The sequence below is a fragment of the Motacilla alba genome, chromosome 3, assembly GCF_015832195.1.
Source record: "Motacilla alba alba isolate MOTALB_02 chromosome 3, Motacilla_alba_V1.0_pri, whole genome shotgun sequence".
NCBI classification, from domain to species: domain Eukaryota; kingdom Metazoa; phylum Chordata; class Aves; order Passeriformes; family Motacillidae; genus Motacilla; species Motacilla alba.
Genome location: NC_052018.1, coordinates 64598375 through 64619298, shown reverse-complemented (window position 1 = coordinate 64619298; position 20924 = coordinate 64598375). Strand labels below are relative to the sequence as shown.

The 20924-nt window shown below is 41.5% G+C and overlaps 1 protein-coding gene across 5 annotated transcripts in view; it reads left to right on the top strand.

Annotated features, from left to right (window-relative positions):
* The window catches only part of PDE7B (phosphodiesterase 7B), a 170587-nt gene extending 149873 nt beyond the window's left edge, over positions 1-20714 (top strand). For all 5 annotated transcript variants that reach the window (XM_038131291.1, XM_038131292.1, XM_038131289.1 and 2 more), the window contains 7 exons: positions 209-309; positions 1771-1902; positions 8179-8270; positions 9301-9445; positions 11439-11535; positions 15206-15286; positions 15805-20714. In XM_038131291.1, the coding sequence (XP_037987219.1) occupies positions 209-309; positions 1771-1902; positions 8179-8270; positions 9301-9445; positions 11439-11535; positions 15206-15286; positions 15805-16022 (866 nt within the window). In that variant the 3' untranslated portion in view covers positions 16023-20714. The remainder of the gene's footprint in view (positions 1-208; positions 310-1770; positions 1903-8178; positions 8271-9300; positions 9446-11438; positions 11536-15205; positions 15287-15804) is intronic.
* Positions 20715-20924: the final 210 nt, after the last annotated feature.

Sequence of the window (20924 nt, the reverse complement as noted above, 5' to 3'; positions counted from 1 at the left end):
TATCCCCTTGGGCCTCACAAATCCTTTCATGCATTTTTTCTCTAAAGGTACCCCGATAAAAGCAGCAATTTAAATAAGCTACAGCTATTTGAAGAAACTCCTCAGGCAGCTGACTGCAAAACCTCAGATTGTATTTTAAGTCCAGTTCCCACTTGTGGCCATAGCATTCAGGGACAAAAGGATCTTTGTTTTCTGTTTTGATTCGCAGTTATGGTTCAAGAAGATTACCACAGCCAGAACCCATACCACAATGCTGTCCATGCTGCTGATGTCACACAAGCTATGCACTGCTATCTGAGGGAGCCCAAGGTAATGACAACTTTTCACACTAATGTTGCTTTCAGATGGTTCTCAGATTTTTTTTTTCCCCAGGGTTGAAATAAAAGCCCCAAAGATACTTCTAGACAGCAGAAAATGGTGGCGTGCTGCAAGTCAGCAACAAGTCAGGAGCAGCCTTGGCTACAGATCACAGATGTTTCAGTCAGGCTGTGAGAGTCGCTTCTTGTCACGCAGGCATCCTGTCTAAGTGCTGCCCTATAAGCTCCAACCACCACAGCTCTGTGACCCAGGCACTCACTGATGCCTGCAGTTCTTCTCCCATCAAACTCAGGAGGCAGTGCATGTCTGTGCCTCAGCCACCTCAGAGCATAAGCTCCCCCCATCACTATTTCAAAATACCAAATTAGGCACAATCTCACCAGGAAAGGGGAAAACACTCCCTTCAGATGGGTCTGTTGCAAGGGTGTCCTCTGCATGAGTATTTGGCTGCTGCTGCAAGTTCTCACAGCATCAGAGTGGTGTTGCCTTGTGTGTTACTGGAAGGCCTTGTGGTATTGCCGTGCTGAGCCACAGTAGAAGAACATAACTAACCTTTTTTGGCTTGGCTCAAATGAAAGGATGTTCTGCTAGAACTAGCAGTTTGTTACACAATAATATAGCAATGGTGAGGACAGGAGCAGGCCCCACCTTTCTTGTATTTTCATCTCCTGCAAGATCTGCAAGTCCTTCCTTGCCAGGAAGTGCAGAGGACAGACAACGTTCAGAACCTGGACCATACTGCTCATCAGTTCTGACCTCAGAATGCTTCTTTCATCTCCTATACCTGTACTCTCTACAGACTCATTGGGCTGGTAATAACTGCCTCATTCTCATATGCAGACAATGCTAAGACTACCTATTTTTGCTTCTAAATGAGCCCCGTAGCAGAAAAAAACCTAGACAGGTTTTCTAACTTGAACGTTTGAAGTTAGAAAGGTAAATTATGTTCTCTAATAAAACACATATACTTGAACTCAGATAGATATTTAACAGCCAAGGCTGAAATTTCAGAAGTCGATAAACTCTGCATTTTACAACACAGTGCTATGCTATAGAATTAAAGTCTGATCTTTTGTTGGTATTACTAAATACTTGGAGACGCCGAGCTCTTACAATGGATGCTAACATGTGCCAACCTGCCAGCCTACCTGTTTGCTTTTTAAACCAAATGAGACTATGCTGAAGCCCTTCTGTTACAATTATTATATTGCCATGAGTAATAAAGAGATAAGAAATACAAACTGTAATAAAAGATGATTATGTAGTATAATATCTTTATAGATGTATGTTCAACATTTACCTTAAAAACATTGTTCACAAAATTTATACTTGACATTTGTGTACAAGTGCCAACACACCCAATCTATGCCATGATGTCAGCTGGTTTGTTTATTTACCAAAAAAGTGTTTACTGTTCATGTTTTGTTGTGATTAATGTGTGTAATGATTCAGCTTGCCAACTTCCTCACCCCATCGGACATCATGCTCGGACTGCTTGCTGCTGCAGCTCATGACGTGGATCACCCAGGGGTCAACCAACCCTTTCTGATTAAAACTAAACATCACCTTGCCAGCTTGTACCAGGTAAAACTGCTCATTTAAGTTGCTAACGTAAAAAATGCAGTCAAGGAGAGTTTAAGCAATTTGCAGTGAACTTCTAATGCTAAAATCTGGCAGCAGGAGGATGCAAGTCAAGTGATCCTGCACTTTGGAGTCTGGACAATTTCAGTCAAGCACCTCAGTGGGTGTCACTTCTTAAAGCAAAGCTGATACAGGAAGAGAGGTGGAAATGTCAGATTTTTTTGAGGACATTTAAGCCAGATCAGTTGTCTGGGTTGTTTCTGCTGTAGATGTCTGGGGTGAGGAACTGTGGGTAGGACATTTAAAATCATGACAAGAAGATCTCGTCTTCTTTCAGTGAGTAGATAAGCTGCAGGCATACTCTAAATTGGTATTGCATTAAAGGAAACCTTTGCTTCATATGGCTGTAGTAAAATTAAACACTTAATGAACACTGCATTAAAAAAAAAAATAGAAGACAGATGAAACCAAAGGAAAAGTTGTAGACATTTACAGTAACATTCCTCAAGATACAAAGAAAGAATTTCAAGAAAGCCACTAGGTCACACGGCAGGCTGTCTAGACCAGTATCCTGTTTCCAAGAGCAGCCACTAAAAGATCTCAGAGAGAAACATAAGTCTGGGATCAGTACAGAGTTGTCCTTCACCTAGTTTACATCCTTTCAGGTCTGGCAAGCAGTAGTAGAAAACTTCCTGAAACAAAAACACAGACTCGCTTGTTCAATAACTAGCAGTGAACCCATGCTGCCTGATTTTTGTCATCCTTTTTGAATATATTTGAGATTTTGGCCCATGGCAATCATTGTAGCTTTGTATTTTATCTAAAACTGTCCTATGAGTATAATCTCCACACACATATATACGTTGTTATTATATATGCACGTCTTTCTGTTCTTTGCATTGTACTTATATATACAATGTGCCAGAGCAATTTGCTGCCAGAGCAAATCTTAATTTTGGTTGCACTAACCATAATTCACAGGTAATAAATGGAGTTAATAGTGATTTCTAGCCTTTAGAATCACAGACTCATAGAATCATGAAGGTTGGAAGAAACCTTTAAGATCATCATGTCCAACCCAGCACCCATGTCCAAATGTTCACCCAGCACCAGATCCAGACACCTCTTAAACATCTCCAGAAATGGTGACTCCACCACCTCCCTGGGCAACCTGTTTCAGTGCTTGACCACCCTAACAGTGACAATTTTTTTCTTCTATCTAATCTGAATCTCCCCTGTCTGAGCTTAAGGCCATTCCCTCTGGTTCTCTCACTGCAAGCACAGCAGGAGAGACTTGCTCCCCCTCCTTTCAGCCTCTTTTCAGGTAGGTGCAGGAAGCAATCAGGTCCCCCCTGAGCTGCCTTTTCTCCAGGCTAAATGCACCCAGCTCCCCCAGCCACTCCTTGTAAGACATGTTCTCTGGTCCTTTCCTGAGTCTTGTTGCCCTTCTCTGGACATGCTCTAGCACCTCTGTCCTTTTTAAAGTGAGGGGCCAAGAACTGGACACAGCGTTCGAGGTGTGGCCTCATCTGTGCCGAGTACAGGGGGACAGTCACTGCCCTGGTCCTGCTGGCCACACTATTCCTGATACAGGCCAGGATGCCATTTACCTTCTTGGCCATCTGGGCACACACTGAATGATGTTCAGTCAGCTCTCAACCAGCACTCCCACTGGGTTGCTTTCCAGCCACTTTGGATGAGTCAATTTCAGCCTTTGTTGAGGTTGTCAGAAACAGAATATCTCGCATTAAAAATTAACCTACCTGAAGAAGACTCACTAATTGCTACATACACATACTTAGCAAATTGAGAGATTGCTGTGATGTGCTTACTCCTTGGTAAGAGAGTCTCTCTTTTTCTGCCCTACACAAAGCAACATCTGGGTTTTCCCATAAGAAGTGGATCGTGTAATGGTGCAACTGTCCTGCCCTCAGACATGGGAATGGGCTGGACTGTGGGAGCCCCAGCCAAGGCACAGATATGCTCAAACACTGAAAACTTTGTGACTGGCCTCATCATAAGATGCAGCTTATTATGTCATACCCATATGTTTCTGGTTCAGTCTTTTCTAAACGTCAGGCCAGCTGAGTGAGGAGGGGAAAAAAGCCAGGAGCCTAAACTGTGGTACTTTGGGAATGGTGAGGGTGCTTTGAAGAGGAGTGAGTAGGGCCATTCCACAAAACCCCTTGTCTTTTGAAAAAATACAAACAATTCTTTCTCAAATTAATAGTGGCAAACAGTACTTTATAATTAGGTTGAAAAATCAGGCTAATCTGAAAGACATACAGCCAAAATACTGGTATCTTGGAGAAGTGGTTTCTGCTCAGGTATTTGGGTTTGAATATACTTACAAATATTGGTTAGAAAAGGCAGTGGCAAAGCAGAAAATGCAATCTTTCAACAGCAAATGAGATCTGAAGTACCCTACTTAAGGACATTCACTGGCAAGTTTGAGTTATTTTAACTGAAATTGATCCCACATGGTTTCCAAAGATTTTAGTAGTATACAGTATATGGATGCCAATAAAAATAACTCCTGGAAAAAAAGTTTTGATGAAAACATTTTTAGTCAAAAATTTAGATTTAGTGGATAGTCTTTAAAACATGTACTTTAACATGTGCTTGAAACTGAAACAAAGTTCTTAGGTTTTTGGTTTTTAAGTAGCAGAGCCACAGAACTGCTGGGATTAATCAGAAAAAGGATCGAATGAAAGTAAGTTTTAACAGAGCTGGCAGTCATCTGTCACTGAGACAGTGGACTTATCCATGTGTGGCATTTCTATGCTTTTAAATGTCTCTTGACATTTAAATTAAAACTTTACATTTGGAAGAAAAGGTTTTGCAAAATGAGGTAGGTCATTTCTTAACAAAGTTGTGAAGTGTTTGACAGCTTCTGAAGTGCATATTATATGAGAAGAGTCATATTTCAGGAAGACATCACCAAGGACTTTGTAGCTTTCAGTATTTATTTTCAAACTGAATCTGTATTTTATGATGCAAGACACTTTGTTTTGAAATTTGTAGGGTAATTTTGTAAGGTCTGTTGCACGTGATTGCACACACCATAATTTTCTACAAAGATAAAAGCAGTTCATCTGAAATCTCCAGCATTACAAGGACAGTTGAGAGCATAGGAGGTGACTCTAGTGGTCTGGAGGTCACTTAGTTTTCCTGTGAGGAGCACAACAACATTCCTTATAATGTGATGCAGACTTTGCTTCTAACTTGCATTTTCTGGCTTTTAAATGAAGGGTAAAAGTTTAGAAGTATGGATAGATCACATACAACATAAAACATTTCAGAAAACTATGAAAGGACACTTTACAACTTTAATGTAGGTAAACTGGAAATAGGAAAGTAACATTTTGGGCATCAGTAAAAACTACTCTTATGCAATCTTCCTTAAAAGCAACGCTTCTAATTATAAGTGTCATTTTTGACTATTTAACATTATGTAGGTAAACCAGCTGCTCAATGAGTAAGAATAGATTGAAGAGATTGAAAGAAAGTCTGATCCCCTTTGACTTTGAATTAAAATTGAAGTTTGCTCTGCACCTAGTTAGTAGCAAGTCTCCCTCTCTTCAAGTTACTGTTCTTTTTCCAGTGTGTATGTTGAATGCAGTGGTTCAAATAGCTCAGACTAAGTAACAGATTGGAAATATTGTGGTAGCTTAAGTGAAATAAACTGTCATAGTCCTGAAGTCTCTGTTACAGCAATCTACTGGGCTTGGGCTGTAAATGTGACAGAAGCTTCCTATAGTGCAGCCTTTAAAGCAAAGCTGCACTACTCAGTTTTTTCAAAAAAACCAAAACACCACGTGAAGCAGAGCTGGGAGCCCCTGTCTGCAGGCCAGCACGGAGACTTTCCCTGCATGGCTTGTCTCCCACCAACTTGGGTGATCAGATAGCTCATGGCAATTAGTCCTAATAAAACAGTAGTGTGTTCCTAGGGGGAATAGCTGACTCTGCTAATTGCTGGCAGCCACTTCAGGGATTCTGGCTCCTTACATTTAAGAAGAGAATCATATGACTTCATGCTCAGTTGTTGCTTGTTAACGTGACCTTTCCTTTTCCCTTCTCCCTGTAGTTTCAGTGTGGGAAACTAAACAGTGCAGTGGTGTCAATGTGAGGTTCCCCTTATAGCAGCAGGCAAAGAGCAGAAACTAGAGAAGTGGAAATACTCTGAGATGACTACCTGAGTGTGCTTTTTCCTGTGAGTAACTGCTAATGCCTACATCACTTCTCAGATGCCTCAGCCCTATTCTGGCTGACCAGAAGTATGGTCTTCATACTTCATACTGAAGTATGGCCAAGGAGCAGCTGCATCCATGGAGTGAAATTCCCTCTTTGAGGCAGGTGCTGCTGAAGCAGCTCCTCACAGCAAGTAAGGCTGCCAGGGTGGAAGGGATGTGAGGAGTCAGGGTGCTCCAAGGGGGATCTCCCTGGTCAAAGTGTTTCAAGGATGTTTTCAAGGAGTGTTTCAAGGATGCAGTCAGACCAGGGTCACAGGAAACTGTGCACACAGGCACTGTCTTAAACAAGTATAAACCTTCCCAAAAGCCAAAGGTGACATCAGATAGAGTTTGTCCAAGTTAGTAGGATAGCAGCCTGTGGTCTTGGGGTGGCTCTTGGGACCAGTATTCAGCTCTGCGACTTGGTAGGTGAAAAAAAAAACCCAAAAAATTGTTATTATGTCCTATTACATTCTCTTATTTTTCTTGGTCAGAGTGTAGGGCTGCAAAAGTCCATCCTGATGTATTTAGGCAAAAGGAGTAAAGGATATTTAAGTTGGCAAATGAAAAAAATTGCTGTCTAAAGTAATTTCTGTATTGCATAACTGATGTTGTGATCTGAGTCCATCAGCTCTTCCTAAGAAAAGGAATTGGTTTTTGCATGGTTTGAAAGTTTTGGATTTGGTTTTACTTTGGTTTTTTTCCCCCAGAATCTGTGATTTTTGTAAGGGAAACAAACAGACAAACCCAGAGAAATACCAAAGCAACATTGTTTCTGTGAAATCAGAAGCAACAAAAAGCACTGTGGAAAACAGTGTGATAGGAAGTCAATCCAGTTTGTACTCTCACCTTTGGGCCTTTGATCATCACAAGATGATCAAAACGCAAATTGGATCTTGGTTATACAACGTTTAGTTTTTTAACAGTCATTAGACATGACAGGACTACAAAGGATGATGGGGAAGACTTAGGCAGAAAATACTGCTCAGTCCCTCTTGGAAAAGTGGAAGCTGCACATCATGTCCCACGAGAAAGGCAGTACTATGGCAGCAGTACCTCAGAGCTGTGGGACTGTGCCTGAGGGAGCTAGTGGCTGGAGACAGGGATTCTGACTCCACGTTCCCAGCTGGCAGTGACAGGGTGGAGTCTTTGTGTTGCTGCCTGTTCAAAAGGTTTGGTTGTGTTTTGTTTTGTTTTTCTTATCCAGTGCTCATCAACTGCAAAAGCTGTGAACTGCCCAAAACAGGGAACAGATGATAGAGGTTTCTGAACAAGTGACATGTCTGAGGCATTTCATGGTAGAAAGTACTCCGTGGACTAAACAAGTGATGATGGGAAAATGCATTGTGTGTTAGGATAGTAATTTCAAGTCATCAGACAAAAGATACCAAATTTGTTGTAATTTACTGACAACCTAGAAAGCTGGCTTTCAGGGCCCTAGCAGTTTTTTTTCCTACCTAACTTTGGTTCCATTTAGTTGAAAGCAAGGAAACAAAGAGGAGTCAAAATTTGTTGCAGACTAAGTTGCTGAAGCCTGCAAATGCTCAGCAGTACTGCTATTCTCCTTGCTTTCACTGAACAGCTGCAGGCAGTTTGCAGTTCCCTGACTCAAAGGGAAATTTGGCAGTTTAGTTTTCTTTTTCTTGTCCGCTCTGCATTCAAACTGTAGAGGCTGAAAAGTCAGCCTGGAATCAGTAGGAGGTAAAAATAAGCTTTTGCACTTCTGGTTTAATTTATTTGTTAATAAATCTGCTAGAATGCAAACTGCCTCCCACTCAGATGAGATTAGCTCCTCTGTTCACAGCAGGATTCTAAAACTGCAGAACAATAGGCCTCTGGGGCTGACCTTAGCTAGGAAACCTGGAATCATAAGGTCCTTAACTGTAGAAATCTAGACCAATTACTCTAATCCAACTGTGGCTGAAAAGCACACATTTTAGGCTCATGTTGCAGCATGTCCAACCAGCTCTGGGTGGCAAATCCATATGTGTACTGTACCATGGATACCATCCCAATCCTTGCGTTTTTTGGTGTTATTGCTCCCCAGAACGTGTCGGTGCTGGAGAACCACCACTGGCGCTCTACCATAGGCATGCTTCGAGAGTCACGGCTGCTCGCCCACCTGCCCAAGGAGGTCACGTAAGTGCCCACCAGAATCACTGAAACGAGGCCATGGCCTCCTCCTCCCTTCCTAAAAGCACTCTGGCGAAGAGGCCCAGGCTCCAGAATAGGCTGAACTTCCTGGTGCCACGGTGAAACCATGAGACGAAGTTATACAGCAGAAGTATTTTTTAAGACATACCCACTTCTGCAGGACAGGAATGGAATGGCCACTCTCGGCACCAGGAACACAGAGAGTCCCAGCAAGAGTTGGGGGATTGTTTAGATGGATTGTTGGCATTTTTCATCTTACATAGCACCAACTGAATATGGAAAGATTTAGTGATTAAAAAGAGGAAATTGAAGGAGCTGGTCGAGGAGCATCAAGACTGCTTTGGACGTCCCACACGTCACTGAGGGAATGTGGTTCAGTTTTTATGGATAAAGCAAAAAAAGAGCAGCCACATGAGCACCTTGGCCAAGTTGCTGCTAGCTTTTTACTTGTGTTAGTCCCACCAAGGATGGGAGATTGAGACAGTGAACAGACTGCAGTAATACCTTTTAAATCACAGATGACCCTACCAAGAATATAAACAAGTTACCTGGAAGCAGTAAGTTCTATATCCCTCCAGAAATTCTTTGCATGAGACCAACAGCTTTAAAGGACTTCAGTCTAGACCGTCACAACTTTGACTGCAACTTCAAAGTTGCACTATTCACCGCTCAGCTCTGAGCAGCTGAAGTAAGACGTGAGGCTTTTTCTTGATGCAACATGCTGTTGTTTCAGGGTGGATTTTTTTGTACTTTCCTAGCACTTTTCAGAAGCTTTCAGAACAACCTGGGCCAACAAGCATTTTTCTTCTACATTATCTATTCTTCTTGAACCAATTTGGGCAGGTAGAACAGTTGTACCCTGCAAAACCCAGCAGAGACTGACCAAACAGATCAGACTGGGCCCCTAAAGAAAGAGGGACCTTTATGCCAGCTCCAGTGATCCAGAGCAGGTTGTTTTGAACTCTTAATGTTGAATGGTTTCATGATTAAAGGGGCTTATTTACCTTCATTGCAGACAGGACATTGAGCAGCAGTTGGGCTCCCTGATCTTGGCAACAGACATCAATAGGCAGAATGAGTTTTTGATCCGTCTGAAATCTCATCTTGACAATCAGGATTTGAGGCTGGAGGATGCACAAGACAGACATTTTATGCTTCAGGTAACTTCATTTTTTTTAATTGTTTTTATTAAATTTTCAGGTCACAGTATTTCCTAGTATATATTAAGAGTGGTATATTATAGCATGTCTGGACATCAGCCTCTCCTTACCTGTTACCATAAACACTTCCCTTCTGCCACCTTCTGGCACGTCAGGCAAGCAGAAGATTCCTCCAGTATTTCCTTACATAATTTCCGTGAGTTAAAAAGCTGTGAATGCAATAGATACAGGAGAGTGTCAAATGCTAAGGAGAGGAGATAAGCTAGATTATTTTATTTCCAAAACACTGCTTCTCTTGCCAGGTAATGCTTCAGTTGTAGAAAATCTCTCTCTTGGCAATGTCACTCCACTGGTGTTATTTTCTGGCACTGTGCAGGAGAGCCCCCTCGTTGGTGTTCTTTCCAGGACAGCCTGACACCGGGTCTCCAAGTCCTGTTCCTGTGATGGATGCTCAGAAACTGCCTCTGCAGAGCAGCTGTTGCCATGGCAGCAGATGCTTCTCTAGTGCATCTGCCCAGCTAATGGAAAGCCCATGCTTTATTCAAAAATCAAATAGGTTCATATTGGTTTTTCCAGCTAAGCAGCAGTCATTAGCAGACTCTTCAGAATAAACCTCTATCTATTAAAGCATTTTTGTGATTAATGTAGCTACATATACTTGCTTCTTTGGAGAAATTACATTAATTTCATTCCTAAATACATAAAGAATTTGAAGTAATCATATTCATTTATAAATAAACACCTACATATTTTCCTTCTATCAAAGTCATGGAAAAGGTGACAGCTGCAAGGAAAGAAGTGCTGATCTGTAAATTCTTCCCCCTCCAGCAGCATGGGAAATGTAGTAGCTTTTCACCTGTTCTGTTCTCAAACACATTCTTCTGCCAGATTCCTGCACAGACTGTGCAGGGCAGGTTGACAGGTTGACCATATTTCTGGACAGATAAGGCAAGAAAGTTGTGCAAATACCAAAAGCAGAGGAATTACAGCTCTCAGCTGTGGCAAAAAAAGGCTTCATATGCACTAGGAACTTAGGAACAAGGGAACAGACAGTGAGATTTACTTATCTGGTGGATTAGTTATGGAAGAAGAAAAGAAAAAGATCAAGAACTCTTGATTGATTGGAGTAAGCTAAAGAATGTTTGAAAGGTCCTTGCAGTAGACAATAACATTAGGGCTGATCAGCTTAATCCAACGAGAAAAATGACTTGGAGATTTCCTTCTGCTGGTTCACAGGTCTGAACTCTTAGAGGAAATACTGATGTTTTCTTCCCAGGTGCCAGAATGACTTCTGACTCCTGTCAGACTGAATGACTGTGTTCAGTCTGTGAAGAAACAAGGCATATGATATTTTGTTCCAAGGCAGTAAGACAGGCAGACTATTACATGGTTTACTTTTCTGAAGTAGTTACTGGGTTTTAAAAACCTTTTCCCCTGTACTCATTCTCCTACAAAGCACTTAAAAGTACTAGTTAACTAAGTGAAACCAGGCCAGGGGCAGTGTGGAGAGCCCTGTGCTTAGCTTTGTAAACAAAAATATGCAGACATTAAGATGAAGTGTAATTGAAGTGAGATGCAAGGTCACTCACTGAGACCGCAGAGAAATCATGCCCAAATACACCAGCTTGGCTCTTCCCTTCCTTGTCATCAGCCATGGATGCTGAGCCAAGCAGTCAGCAGGAGCCAGCCTGAGGCTTTTGTTGGCTTATTCCTTCCAAGGAATGTCCAAAACACTTTGCAGCCTTGGAATTTGGCCCTGCTCTTGTTCTCACTACGGTAAAGTGGAGAGCTGAATGGAAGTTTTGTTTGCAGCTTAAATAAATGCTCTTTCCTCAAAGGACACATTTGGGTGAGGCTGAGCCTCTGAAAGGTAATCTTAACCCTTCCCGGCATCCCTGGTGAGGCCTGGGAGTTCCATGACTGCAGATTTACTGCTGAAGCACTGCTAAACAGTAACTTCCTTTCTCACTACTACTTTTCTTCTTGCTTTTAGATTGCACTCAAGTGTGCTGACATTTGCAACCCTTGCCGGGTCTGGGATCTGAGCAAGCAGTGGAGTGAACGGGTCTGCGAAGAGTTTTACCGGCAAGGTCAGCCCCTCCAGCTCACAGCAGTCCCTTTCACCTCAGCTTTCCATGGTTTCTGTGTGACAAGCCAGAGGTGGAACTGAAATGCCCCTTGAGGATGAGCTCTTCAGAGATGCACTGCCTCATTGGAAAAGTGGGAAGGGGTAGAGGAGCAGCAACTGTTTCTCTGCTCCTCTACCAGCATCAGCCAGGAGGGAGGATTTTGCCTCAGCACTTGAATTCAGCTGTAAAGCCCATGGCTGGGTTCTTCTCTGAGAGCCTCCAGTCAGCATGAGTGTTTCTGAGCTGGAATGGCGCCAGCACCACACTGCCCCAAAGTCCTAGCGCTGGCTTTTGTCTCGCTTTTCGTGCTCCCACTAGAGTGCTGATGGGAGCCTTACCCTTGCTGTTTACCAAACAGGACACATTCTTCTGCTGGCAAATGCAGAGAAAGGGTTCAAACATGCTTCCCAGCATGCTGTTGAAAGGGCCAAAGCAGGCAAGCCAAACCTCAGCTAGAACCTACTGCAAATGTTTTCAGACCCCTGCAGAGAGCACAGTCAAGCAGGGTTTTTTTTTGAAACACAGTAATTACACCATTTGGCTCTATCTGCATAGGCAAGGTCATGCTGTGCTACAATACAGGGTGCAGCAGAGTTTAATCACTGCTAAATTCTTTGTTCAGAGCATCCTGAGAGTTGAAGGCAAGTGGAAGAGCACACAATGAAGTTCTTAGTTCATTTAATATTCTGCGCTACAAAATTAAGCCACATCTGAGCTGGTTCCTGGTACAGTTAGTCTGTAACAAGGACAAACAGGTCAGCAAGTTAATTTTCAGCCAATGTCAGTTTAAGCTGGTGAAATGTCTTTGACTTGGATGCCTTTGAAGCAATGTAAGCAACTTGCCCAGTGCAGGTTTAGTTAGTCAGATGGGTAGTGAAGGCATAATCAGCAGGCAGCTCATGAGGTACAGTACCTCACCTTTGGTGTATTAGGGGACCATGCTGAGAAAGACAGCTCAACTCTTAGAAATGGAAGCTTTTTCCACTGCCCTCAAGATTTGTTCGTCTAACATCTAAAATATACCTCTGAAAGGGGATACCTGAGTACATGAGACCAGTTAGAAGCACCACAGGGAGAAAAGGAACATTTTATGTGGGACAATTAAACAGAAACACTGGTCTGATTATCACTAGTGGCTGTATAATCCTGTTCAGTGGTACAACACCCCCAGTATTAAGTAGCATGCATTTAGATACCATTATCACTTTAAATTGTTTTTGTACACCTCTCTGCCCCCTCACACACAACAATGGGACTTGAAGGTATTTTTCAGCACTAAGTTTAACATTTGGAAACCATAAGGTCTCATGTTTTGATTTTTAACTATAGATGAGACAGATAATACCACAATTAGTGCTTTGTTTAATCTTCCTTCTGGAACAAAGTTTTAACATTTCTAATAGAACATTCCTAAAGCCATTTTAATAGAGACTAAGATCCTGATCTTCCAGTGTTCTGGTGCATCTACACTAAATGTTAATAAATAACATACACAATCCAGGTACATTTCAGGGAGCATCTGACACCTACAGCAGCTCCTAACAAAAACCTTTCCTAGAAAAATACTCTAATTTGTTTTCAGATCTTTTAAAAGTCAACACAGCTAGGAACAGGGTAAGTAATAAAACTTGATTTATATACATGAAACTGGAAGTAGTAAGAAAAAGCTTTCAAGAAAATGGCTAATATTGAAGCAACATTAATTATCAGTTTCTCTGATAAGGTTTTAAAATTGCTTGGAAGGTTTTCCCTAGCATAAAAGTTCTCAGGAACTAATTCATGCAGTTCCTTTTTTATTAACTTGAAACAAAAAAAAAAATTGACCGTCATTTTACGTACTTAACATGCAAAAGCAAATCTTATCAATCTTTGTCAATTAAGTGACTTCTACAAGACAAGAAGATGTGGATATACTTTGAGCCAGACAGGTTAGCCATTTTCCACCCAGAACACCTACAGAGGGGATATCACTGGAATTAGAAACTTTCTTTTAGTCAAACATTTTTGGAGGAGTAGATGAGAAGAAGACAAATTGCACATTTGGAAACACAAGAAACTATTATTGTGTCTCAGTTTTGCTAAATTGTTCCTTTTAATTGTTCATGAAACGAAAAATGTTTTCCTGATACTTTCTAAGTACTCAATTAGAACTGAAAATACTCTGTTCACATTTAAGAAGTGATTCCATGCTGCAGAGGGAAGAAAGGCAAGGCTTAGAAATGCAGTGTTTTATATGGGGCTATAGAACCTGAGTAGCACAGTTAACTCTCACTTCCCTTCCTTACTGTAGACAGGAAAGGTCCTGTACCTCTTGCAGTAACCAGGATTGTACACTGGCAGGGAAGGCTAGCAATCACAAAGGATGAACGTGTCACACTCACAGAGAGTGTTTGTTTTAAGAAAACCTCTACACCCAACACTTAACTCAGAGCAATCTTTGGATGAAGTAATTTCAGGCATGGGGAATGCAGTCTTTCCAGCAGAAAAAGTGACTGTTGTCTTGGCTTGGCAGTGAGCAAATTACACCCTCTGAGATGTTTCTCTGCTGAATTCTTAAATCCAGCATGGTCATTGCTATTGATTACCTTCAACTGCATAAAAACCATCTCCTGCCATTACTATGTACAGAAGTCTGTCCTGTGTGACCATTTCTGCAGGAACAATTTCTGCTAACTGTTTATAAATGTCTTCTCAATGTCAAACCTGGTCAATTCTGCATCAGGGCCAATCTGAGGTGGCATCTGGAGTGAGCAGATCCCCCAGGCAGGTTTTTCTTCCAACAATTTCAAACAGTCCCCAGGGCTGGTCACAGCAGGAGCTGCCTGCAGGAGTCTTCAGGGCAGTTCCAGATTTGGAACTGGAGACCTCCTGGTCCAGTTAGTCAAATACTCTGCTATGAAGGTGGCTAGGAGTTCAGCCAATTACTTTTCTGTCTCAAGTCAGTCCTGTGCAGATGCCTCTCTGGGGACTTCCTGGATGACCCAGGAAATAAATATGATCAGTCAGTGCAGCAGCAAAGGCATAGCTTGGTACCCAGCTACTGCACAGTAGTAAGACAGACTTTTAATTTCATCATTTTTCCACATTTATAACTTGAGCTCCACAGCTCTTGACACTTGAAACATGACTGGAGTCCATGCTTTGGCCCTTACTAGTCTGTTAGTGCAGCCACAGCTGTGGGCTTCCAGGCTCCAACACTCTTCCCTTTACAGGCCACTTCCACAAGAACACGCTAGCAAATTCCACTGCAGTACTACGGTAAATCTAAAATTGATATGCTTCAATTTTCTGGTAGGAAGTGATCTGAACAAATGGTAAATGAACTCGAATGTCTTAAAAACCTTTCACATGAGAGAGTCTGTTTTAAAAATTAAGGTACTCAGAACACTTACGTGTTCAGATTTAATGTTCATCTGAAAGTCGTCTTTTCTTGGATTTTTCTCTGTATGGATAATTGGTTTCTCTGGTACCTAAAAAGTCCAGAAAATGAAGGTATTTAGACATTTACCATGGTCATTATTGGTAGAAGATTCCAACTCCTCACACAGTTACAGACACTGTAAGAGTGTTGCATAGGTATGGAGAAGAGATAAAAGTGGCAGAAAAAGATTTTTTTTCCCTTTTTTTGCAGGTGATCTGGAACAAAAATTTGAACTGGAGATAAGCCCCCTTTGTAATCAGCAGAAGGATACAGTACCAAGCATCCAGATTGGTAAGTTTTAGTTTCATTCTCTTCATGTTTATCTCACTATGGCAGAAGCTCTAAGAGAAACTTTTATTCACCACATGCCCCACTCCGATCCAGTTGTTTTAACAATAAGAGCTGCGGATACCATAAGAGTTAAAAATGTGTTCCATATTAAAATGTTTAAAAAGAAATCTATCTAAGCCAAATGTTCAACAGAAAGACAAAAGATTCTTTGCATAGGGGAAAAAAACCCACGGGGAAAAATTGCAGCCAGTGTTAAACACTGGTTACTTTCTTGTCTGAAATCTCCTCAAAGGGTTGCTGACTGTCAGAGAGTTTACTGTGACACACACAAATAAAGCCATATCTTGTCATGTATGCTGGTCAAAAGCTGTGCATTTCGAAAGGAATTGCTGTCTGTTTGAGGGTTTGTTGTTATTTCTCATCAGGGCCTTTGCCACTTGCCTTGCTCTGTGCTTTTGAGGCACTTGGTGGGGCAGTGCACTTGTTGCTCACCACCTGTCCCTTGTGTGTTTCTCCAGGGTTCATGACGTACATCGTTGAGCCACTCTTCGAGAGGTGGGCCCAGTTTACAGGCAACACTCCCCTATCTGAAAACATGCTAAACCATCTCAGGAGGAACAAGGCCAAGTGGAGAAATTTGCTCCACAAGCAGCACAGCAGTAGTAGGAGCAACGACCACTCAGGCCAAGTGACTGGCAGCCAGGAACAGACTTTAAATGAAGAAGAGACTCCTTAGTGGCAGCTTTGCACTTTCCCTTCTAGCACTGCTATCTCCATCTTGGTCACAGCAGCAAAAAAAGGCCCGAGGAGCAGGAGCCTGTTGTCAACGCCGTGCAAAGGCAAGAAATGGCAAAGCTCTAAGGGTCCTCATGAACACACCCATGGTTCTGCTGGGTTTCTTTCTGATCTTCACGTTCCTCTCCCCTCTCTCCATTCTGCGCATACCTGATGCCATGAGTCACTCTTGATCCCGATCTGCCCCGATGCGGAGTCCCGGGAAGCCAGGCCAGTTCCAGCTGCCGTGAAGCAGGGAGGATTGCTGAGAGAACAGGGGGCACAGAGAGGCACTCTTGGTGATCTTTTCATTTACCACAAGTCATATTGTGACATATGTATATAGGCCCAGAGTGCCACACCCTTTCTAGGCTGGCAGCTGGGCTGCATGTTAAACCACCAGCATCTCCAGCATCCAGAGGACATGGACCGAGCAGGATGGTGCTCGCAGAGAGCAGAGAGTCGGGTTGTTTTAGTGGTTAAAAACCTTTTTAACTTTTGTATTCTGTGCACTAAACAACAGATCTCTAAACCTTGGACTGAAGTTACTCTCCGTATACACACCTTCAGTGTAACAAGGCTTGTTTTGGTAATCCTTTTTATGCCACTTTGGATAAAAGACAGGCATCTTCTCATTGCAAGGAACAGTATTCCCTCGCAGCTGAAAGGGAAGGTGTAGTAGTCTAAACTTTGAAACACAAACAGATCTATCTTTTGAGTACTGTTTCAAGTTACCTGTTTATATTCATATGTGTACATTTTCTGTAAATAGAAAGCGCTACTGATTCCCATGCCAAAATACTGGAGTACTGTGGGATGATTGCTACCTGTAAAAACATTGGCACTGTGAACAGAATACTGTTAGTTTTAATACAAGAGAAAGCATTTGTAAATATGGTATAGAGTTTATTAATATACACCATTGTTTGTGGATAAAAGCCTTAACTTCTAGCATCCTTCATCTTCTGATAGCTGCCAAAATCATACGATAACAAGATACAATTCTGAACTGCCTTTCCACTATCCAAGGTGTATCAAAGGTCATTAGGGAATGAAGTCTGGCAGGATAACTTCTTGAAAACTTCAAACACATTCCATATGGGTCCGTGTTGTTTATCCATGGCACCTTGCACATTCGGTCTAGGCAAATGTTTCACAGCGCCTGAAGTTTTAAGTTCAAAAAAACCCCCAGGCCCCACAGCAACACCACATGATTTGACAGTTCAGCATGATTACCATTTATTCAAACGTGTGAATTTTTACTAAATAGCTTAGTCATCTACAAAGCACGGCATTAGTTCTGGAGTTCAGCTGTTTTCTTGAGAGATGTTGCAGTGTAGCTGATTTTTTTCCCCACATTCCCTCCTTAGATAGTAAGAGTCAAAAGGCATTTGCATTTTTCTTTAAATTAAAAGGATAATACTTCAACTGACTTTTAGATTAGTCTTAGTCAATGAAGGAAAATAATGTGTTGTAGTCAGACTGCTAAAAATCCTCTTAGCTATCATAGTGGCTGAAGAATTTTCTATGATCTCATCTTTGTGAAAGATACTTGGCCTTAACTATGCCATAAACAACCTCAGTTCTGAAAGTCTTTATTAAACTTTACTTAAGCTTCTACCATTTCAGTGAGATTGTATTCTCAGACACTACTGCTTTGCACCAAAGGGATTGTGCCCTGCTCCTGTGCCCCCAGAAAGAATAACTGCATTCAGGTGAAGTACAGCAGTGTTGTGATCCCCCCGTGTACATGAAATCTGTACAGCTGCTTTCCAGAAGAACGAGCAGGTATGGCCAGGTAGTCATGTTTGGGTAGTCACGTTGAGATGTGAAGACATTGAAGAGGCCAACAAAGAAAGAGCTTTTTAAGTTGGTGTTTGAGAAACATGAGAAAGATGTTTACTCACAGAAGTGCAAGGGAAAATAAAATACATTTTTCTGAATTACAGGGGATAGCGACTTGATGAGAGAAGGTTCATGCTCATAAGGTGACTAATGTGTTTAGAGGAAAATAAAAAGCATGAGTTTCAGTGAAGGATGCTTTACTCCACTAATTCTTTGTATGTATCTTCAGAGAAAAGAGGCTGAAACACAGTGAAGTAAAAAGGGGCAAAACGAGGTGAGGACACAAAGCACTCCAGAGATGTTTTTCTGCCCCTCCACTGTTATGTAAGGTGCAACCAATAGAAAACCTCCTTCTTCCTCCCACTAATCTAAATGAGATTCATACAATAGGGAAGGACCACAGCAAGCAAAGGGCACTCAGGAGAGTTGTAGTAGAATTAAATTGTTTCTAACTACAGGACATAAATGTCTTCTTAAGCACATGAGGGTGGTGGGGGTGGAAGCACCACCACTTTGCAGCTTTTTAGGTGTACCTTTCCTTCTGACAGATGTAGGACAATTATTAGGACATTACGTGAGCAATGTAATGCACTGCTTAGAAGCACTTAAGTCCATACAAAAGAATGTAATTTCCTGTGTTTTTATCTTTTTTCTAAGAAATGGAAGCCCTTTGCCATCTAGCTCAAATAATTTTTTTAAAATGTACTGAAATTTAGTTAAACTCAGCATCTAGCAGCGTAAAAAGCTCTTGACAGAAACATTGTCGAGCTGTTTCTGAAGAGCTTCCAGAAAATAGGTCCAACAGGAAAGCTTAGGTACAAATCAAATTTTGTTGCAGCCACATGAAACCCAAGCCCTTTTCTACAAGTGGAACCTACAGGTTCCATTACAAGTTTGCTCTTGCAACTTTAAAACTTTCCAACTTTAAAAAGGTCTTCTGAAAATTATCAGGCCCTTACAAACTAGTAAGGGCCAAAATTATTATAGGGGATTCTGGTGTGCTGAGCATACCTGCTAGATTTCAATCACCTTGTCTAATGAAACAGTGCTTGAAAAAGGTTCAGGGTGGCCCCAGCAACGCTTCTGTCCTTGTGAGCCAAACCCATTGCACAGGTTTGGGCCTGGGCCAGTTTGCCTCAGGTGCTCCAGACAGAAGTGCTCAGAAAGGGTAGGCTCTGGCAGCCAGATTCCCTGGGGTCTGTAATGCAAAATGTAACCCTCTGATTTCCCATAGAAACCCTAACTGGTACCAGGCAGTGCAGGAGCACCAGTGCTTAGCACATGCAGTTGTGACACACGTGGTGTTCTCTGGTTTGGAGGGCATTTCTGCACTGGGGTTTCTCCCCAGTGTGCCAACAGGCTGCTGATGCACAGAATAGAAAAGCTATGCAGATAACACAGATTTTGGTGGTGTCAGCCCTATCAGCCACCTTACAGAAGGCCCTCGTAAATTATTTTTCCTTCCCACTGGGCCAGTGCAGCTGAAAGATTTTGAAGTTTTCAAACTGAGTTAAGGTTTTCATATCTAGAAAGAGGGAAAAAAACTGTTAAAAGCAGGATGTTAAAATGTTTTTATGCCCCACAAACGAGATTGAAATTCAGCTCCTCTAAATGAAGAGTCATACCATCTAAGAGGCAAAATTTTGTACAACTAACAATAAGTGATAATAAGTGAAAATCTTAGGTTGGTTAAAATAATGCATACGTATGCATTGTCATTAAGTAAAGATTTTACCTACCTTTGTGTTTGTAAGTGTCAGTGGTTCAGCCACCAATCAAATGGGCAGTAAAAGGATTACTGACAACATGTACCTTTGGAATACAAGGAACAAAGACAGGAGTAGTTGAGATTGAGTCTGTGGAGGAAAAAGAAAAAAAAAAAAACACATGATCTGCAGTTGTGTCTAACCTAATCTACAACACAGGTCAATTAGTTTTGTATAAACTTGGTTTTCATGAACAAAACCAAAACCTCCCCAACAATTAATGAGAAAGCTGTAAATAAGATAAGGCTGTTGTTACACTGCATAGTGATCTCACCAGCTTTTGCAATCTGGGGTTTCAATTTCTGTTAAAGTTCCCATCAAATTAGATACAGAAGGCACACTTAGCCCTTCCAAATGAATTCTCCTTAGAAAGGAAAAACTCAAGTAGTCACAATTTTATTTTCAGGTACCAGACAGGGTACCAGCCATAATTTATTGCCTTTTAAGTCACTAATCTGAGTTGTCCATAAAGTATGCCCATTCCCCTCCTGATGTCACCATGATCCCCATGGCCCACAGAAATCAATAATTAAATTTGAATTAAAACCCTCCAAATAAAAAAAAAATCCATCCCAAAACACAAAACAAAAGGCAAGCTTCATGCCATGAATATGTATTCAAATTACTTTGATTGGTGCAAACTGTTGCTCTTTGTTTCTATAATCTATCCAATATTTTAGGTACATAAACTTTTAAGTGCAGACCATAAGCTTGACTTGGATGTAAAATATATTCTGCTTATCTTTGAATTCAAGATTGTATATGTCATGTTTATTGTAAAGCATTTTATATATACATAGTCACATATCTTATACAACTCTATGGGCCAAACACTGGTCCCCCCAACTTCACTGGGACCAAGAATCAGCCCCCATATGTGCGTATATATGCCATATGCATCATTCTGAAAGGAAGCACTAGATTGTGTGAAAATGCTGTGACTGCTATGCAGTGATGCCAAGAGACTTAACTGTATCTTTTTTAACATACTGCTGTAAGTATTCATCATGTCGAAGAATGACAGCTAATAAAAAAAAAAAAAAGTGAAGTGTTCCAAGTTCTTTGGTAAAGCCAGTTGATTGAAGGATCTCCTTTGTTTGCAGAAGATATTCTGGTTTGACAAGGCAGCAAAAATCCCACTGCATCCATTCTCTTACTGCCTCTCCTTTCTACCAACAGAATAATCACTTTCCTAGTGTGCTGTTTCTGAGAAGAACTTTTCTCTAAATTTCCCCTTAGACTTGCTGTATGAA